The sequence below is a fragment of the Colobus angolensis genome, unplaced genomic scaffold (genome assembly GCF_000951035.1).
Source record: "Colobus angolensis palliatus isolate OR3802 unplaced genomic scaffold, Cang.pa_1.0 Scaffold21, whole genome shotgun sequence".
Classification (NCBI taxonomy): Eukaryota; Metazoa; Chordata; class Mammalia; order Primates; family Cercopithecidae; genus Colobus; species Colobus angolensis.
Window position 1 is genome coordinate 2,548,894 of NW_012115266.1, and position 5,616 is coordinate 2,554,509.

General features: G+C 53.5%; 1 protein-coding gene across 4 annotated transcripts in view; it reads right to left on the reverse strand.

Annotated features, from left to right (window-relative positions):
* The window catches only part of AIP (aryl hydrocarbon receptor interacting protein), a 9,313-nt gene extending 4,375 nt beyond the window's left edge, over nt 1-4,938 (reverse strand). For 2 of the 4 annotated variants that reach the window (XM_011942354.1, XM_011942353.1), the window contains exons 1-2: nt 4,708-4,938; nt 775-954 (exon numbers count right to left, since the gene is read on the reverse strand). In XM_011942354.1, coding sequence (XP_011797744.1) covers nt 775-954; nt 4,708-4,806 — 279 coding nt within the window. In that variant the 5' untranslated portion in view covers nt 4,807-4,938. Of the gene's footprint in view, nt 1-774; nt 955-4,241; nt 4,450-4,707 lie in introns of those variants that run through there. The other 2 variants (XM_011942357.1, XM_011942356.1) reach the window with 2 other exon arrangements.
* Between the last annotated feature and the right edge of the window lie 678 nt (nt 4,939-5,616).

Here is a 5,616-nt window from a genome sequence, read left to right on the forward strand (position 1 = left end):
ATACAGTTTAAGTCCTCAATGTCCTAAGTAGGTTCTTGGAAACTGACTGTAGGCGAAACAATACATAACGAAACCAATTTTTCTTCTCATCAATGTTTTAACAAAATTATTCTGAGAGAAACGATGGTGGCTGAGCACCTGATGTATGTTTTTTCTCTTAGTCACAGTTTCCAAGAACGTATCAGTGACATAAATTGAGGACTTACTGTGCTCTATCCTGACAGTGACCAGAAGCCATAGAGGTTTGAAACAAAGGGATGTACAGGTCGTTTGCATTTGAGAATGAGTCCCCTGGCCTCAGTCTGGCTAACAGGGGAAGGCGGAATGGAGGCCAGGACATCATCAGCAGGCTAGTGGTCTGGAAAGAGTGGGTGGGCCAGGCACGGTGGCTCATGCCTGTAATCCCAGCACTTTGGGAGGCCAAGGCGGGTGGATCACCTGAGGTCAGGAGTTCAAGACCAGCCTGGCCAACATGGTGAAACCCCGTATCTACTAAAAATACAAAAATTAGCTGGGCGTCACGGTGGGTGTTTGTAATCCCAGCTACTTGGAAGGCTGAGGCAGGAGAATTGCTTGAACCCAGGAGATGGAGGGTACAGTGAGCTGAGAGCGTACCACTACACTCTGGCCTGGGCGACAGATCAAGACTCCATCTCAAAAAAAAGGAAGAAAGAGTGGGTGGCAGTCTAGCAGAGGGTGGAGGGAGGGGGAGCCCTGGGGATAGGGAATAGGGCTTGGCTGGACAGCCACCGCAGACAGGTGCAGGACAGACACCTTGATGTCACAGAGGAACTGGGCAATCTCCCCTTCTCGCATGGTGCACACGATGGTCTCCCACACAGGCAGCTTGAACTTCTTGCCAATGATGAGCTCCATGGGCTTGCCACGCACCCGGCTGTCGTCCAGCACGGTGCCCTCGTTGTCACTGTGCAGCGTCCGGTAGTGGAACGTGGCCTGTGGGCCACATGCGAGGTCAGGCAAGGGCACAAACCCTCACCCTGACCCCCAATGACAAGTCCAGTCCCCGGCCTGCAGACGGCACAAAGGACGGGGTTTCCCCAAGGACACCACCTGATCTTACACCTGGTTTTATCCTCCCATGCTGATGAGAAAACTAAGTCACAAGGAGGGGAGGAATAGGCCCAAGCCACACGGCTAGTGGGTGGCTGAGTGGGAACAAGAGTCCAAGTAGTCTGACTCCAGTCATTCCTCAATACATATTTACTAAGCACCTACTATGTGCCCAAGCTCTGTGCTAGACACCAGAACATGGCAGCGAGCAAAACACAAACAAGTCCCTGCCCCCCTGGAGCTCACATGGCGCTTGTAGAGGGAGGCGACGGGCATCAAACAAAACAATGTGTCATGGCAGGTGAAGCCACGTGCTTGGGAAACAGTAGGGCAAGGGGGTTAGGGCTGGATTAAACAGAGTTGGGTGTGGGGGAGTAAGGAAGAAAGCAAGCCAAGTGGATCCTGGGATAGGAACTTTCCAGGCCGAAAGAACAGCAGGTGTAAAAAGCCTTGCAGTGTGACAATGTGATATTGAAAAAGGTACTGGGAAGGGAAGAGCATGGGCCTGTTAAATAATGTGAAAGGGGAGAAGGGAAGTGCTGGGTAGAGGAGGGCATGGTCCCTGGGTAGGGCTCCACCCCCACGGACCTAGGTCAGAACAGGCATTTCTTGCCCAAATGTTGCATTTCCCAAGACCACCGTGGCCTGCCACACCCCTATCCTGTGCCTATAAAAACCCAAGACCCTAACGGGCAGACACAGGCAGCCAGATGTCAGAGGAGCCCATCAGCAGAAGACAACACAAGCACCTGGTCATTGAGAGGACATGAGGGGAACAAGCAGCAGCAGATCACACCGACAGGCACCTGCACGCTGGCAGGTCATCAACTGTCAGGAAGAGGTGGAGTTCGGCTGGGGCATTCAGAGGAGAGCTGGGGCCACCAAGTGGCCCAACCCCAGGGGCAGGCCATCTCCAAGGCAGGTGGATCACTTGAGGTCAGGAGTTCGAGACCAGCCTGGCCAACCTGGCAAAAACCCGTCTCTACTAAAAATACAAAAATTAGCTGGCCATGGTGGCAGGTGCCTGTAATCCCAGCTACTTGGGAGGCTGAGGCGTTAGAATCACCTGAACCTGGAAGGTGGAGGTTGCAGTGAACTGAGATCATGCCACTGCACTCCAGCTTGGGCAACAGAGCAAGACTCTGTCTCAAAAAAAAAAAAAAGAGAAAGAAAAGGTGTTTGAAACTAACTTGGCCAACATGGTGAAAGCCTGTCTCTACTAAAAACATTAAAAAAATTTAGCTGGGCCTGATGTCGGGCAACTGTAATCCCCGCTACTTGGGAGGCTGAGGCAGGAGAATTGCTTGAACCTAGGAGGCAGAGGTTGCAGTGAGCCGAGATTGCGCCATTGCACTCCAGCCTGGGCAACAAGAGTGAAACTCTGTCTCGGAAAAACACTTTGCAATCATTCTCCAAGTCCACATGTGATCTAATTCTCCGATACATCAAGGCAAGAATCCCCAGGCTACAGAAAACCCTCTGTCCTTGTGATAAGGAAGGGGGTCTAATTGAACTGGTTAACATAAGCCACCTATACACAAACTAAAAGAGCACCCTAGAACACACGGAGCTGTAAACATTCACCCCAAGACACTGCCGTGAGGTCGGAGCCCCACAGCCTGCCCGTCTGTATGCTTCCCCAGAGGTCTGAGCAGCCAGGCACTGAAGAAGCGAGCCACTCCCCATCGCACGCCCTGCGAGGGGGACAAGGGAACTTCCCGTTTCAAACGCGTGATGTGTTCAACAGCAGCAAGGCCAGTGTGGAGGAGCAGAGTGAAGGAGGGGGCGGGGTACACCACGGGGTCAGCAGGGGAGCTCACCCAGGTCAGTAGGGGTGGACCTCACAGGGCCTGTAGGCTATGGTGAGGCCTCTGTTTTTTACTCTGAGATGGAAGCCACTGAGTGGCTCCAAGCAGAAAAGGAATTGAATCTGGCATGGGTTCTGCTGCTGCGACAAGAACAGACCATAGAGGGACAAAAGAGGCAGGAGGAGAGTTAGAGGTCGCTGCAGTAACCCAGGCGGGAGATGAGGATGGCCTGGACCCAAGCACTGATGGCAGAAATGGTGAGAACTCAGATCCTGGCTGGATATTGAGGATGTGATGTGGAATGTGAGACTGGGAGGACCACAGAGACACTAAGGTTTTTGCCCCGAACAACGAGAAGGTTGCTGGTTCCCCTAACTGACACGGAGAAGCCTCAGGTGGAGCAGGTGAAGTGTGAGTCGCCAACCAGGCTTCCAGGTGGAGATGGTGAGTAGAGAGCGGTATGTCAGGTTTAAGAGACAAGTAATGACTGGAGAGCTGCATCTGGGAGTAATCTGGGCAGGGAGAGTTTTTAGAGACAACACTGGGGGTGGGTGCAGAGTAAAGAGGTTTGAAGATTGAACCCTCGACAGGATATGGTTAGACTGGCCCACGCTCTTAACTGCCGCACCATGCTGCATCTCTGAAGTCAGTTTCCACATCAGTAAAACGGAATCAACAACAGTACCTATCTCACAGTGTAGGAAATAAACGTGTGAAGCATGTAGTACAATGCTTGAATACTGAGCTTTCAATCAGTGCGGCGATTGGTTATTTAACACCACCTGTTCCTGATCTTGGGGTGCCATTGTTCACATCTCTCCTTCTGGTGTCTGTTCTATCGAGGATCTTCCTTGCCAGACCCTTCTTTCACCACCAACACCCCAGTACATAGGGGCATGAACTCACACCACACACCCTGTCTATTCTTAGAGAAGATCTCTTTTCATATAGCGGATCACTCCAGTCATGCAGCTCCCCTCTACTGTCAGAGCACTTATGCTGCACTGGGCTAGGATGCTTAGCTGCCCGATTCAGCACAGGGCTGGCCAGGAGGCATGTGCTCATTTGCTCAATGTGCATGTCCTGCCTGGCTGCTCTGCTGGGCACAGGGGCTGCCCCTGGGAAGTTCCCTACTCTGCAGACAAGTAGCAACTGGAAAAGCACTCCGGGAGGAGGCAACTGCAGAAGCAGGGAAGCCTGGAGTTGTAGGTTGGGGGAGAAGGGGGCAGAGGGGCTGGATCTGGGGGCCTGGTAAAAAGGAGAAAAGTGGGAGGTTCTTTACTTTCCAGCCCTCATCTGTCCCAAACAAGCTACTAGTGCAGCAGGAAGACTGCCAAAGGGTCCCTGTCTGGGAGACCTGACCTCTGGGCCCTTTCTCCGGCTTTGCACATCCCAGGGCCTCGGGATGTTTAGAGTGGCAGTTGGTCTAAACAGTGGCAGTTGGTCTAAGTGTTTTCAGAAGGCCCTTCCATCTACAAAGGATCATGAGCCTTGAAATCCAGATGCCCTAGGACCACTCCCTGCCCTCGGTTTCCTCCAGCGTGGTGTCTGCCCAAGCCCTGAGATCAACCCCCAACCCCAACCCGCTTGTGATGACTGACAGCCTCCCCAACCAATGCTGCTACAAGGCCGAGCCAGGGGGCGGGGCAGACAGGCCCGAATTCACCCCTACTTAAATTCAGCCCAATCAGCGTCGAGCTCTGCATGTGAGCGGTAGGGTCACTGGCCGCTGCCCTCTGGGCATGCGCAACCTCTCGCCTACGGCCTCCTCCCGCCTCGCATGCGCACCACGCCGCAGAGGGGGGAGCGGGGAGGGGTAGACACGAACCTTGGTCCCATCCTGAAAGTCGGGGAGCTCTCCTCGGCCTTCCTGTATCACACGCTTTTGGATCCCGTCCTCCCGGAGTCTTGCGATGATATCCGCCATCCTCCTTCCCCGCTGCTCCCTTTCGGCAACTTCCGGACTCGCTCGGTAGCTTCCGGACTTGCTTCGGCAACTCCTAGAACCTCGGCAGCTTTCAAGCTAGCGCCATTTTGGCTGAGGGCAGAAGCCAAAAGGGACCGAGCGTGGAAATGGATGGTAATTGGTTCTCTGCGCTGCGGCTGAGCGCGCGCATCGGCTCGGGGGCGGAGCCTGGGAATGTCTCGGGGAGGGATCCGAGCCTGTCAAGGAGGCGGGGCCGGGGTCCGCCCCCCGGGCGGGAAGAGGACGTCCCTAACAATTGTGTCACTGAATTGATTGGGACTGCGGCCATGTGGCACCTTGTTTGAAGTTGTGGATGTAATATAACAACATTGTAGAGTTAGGAAAATGAAAAAAAAAACACACCCGTAAGCCACACCCTCAAAGCGTTAGGATTTTTGTGTATTTTCTTCCGGCTTTTTTTCCTTCGCATATCTAGTATGATTGTCGGGACTCTTGCATCCTGGATCTCTCTCTTTCAAAAAATAAAAAGAGGAAGAGGGAAAGAAAGGTGGACAAGGAGACCAAGAGGGCCCATTGCGGGGTCGGAAATGAGTCATAGTGGTGCCCAATTAATATTAGGGAATAATGGATGCATGATAGAAATGAGGTGCTTTAGCGCCCGGCACGGTGGCTCATGCCTGTAACCCCACCACTTTGGGAGGCCGAGGCGAGAGGATCGCCTGAGCCCGGGAGTTCGAGGCTGCAGTGGGCCGTGTTCGTGCCACTGCGCTCCAGGCTAGCCGACAGAGCGAGATGCTGTCTCAAAACAAA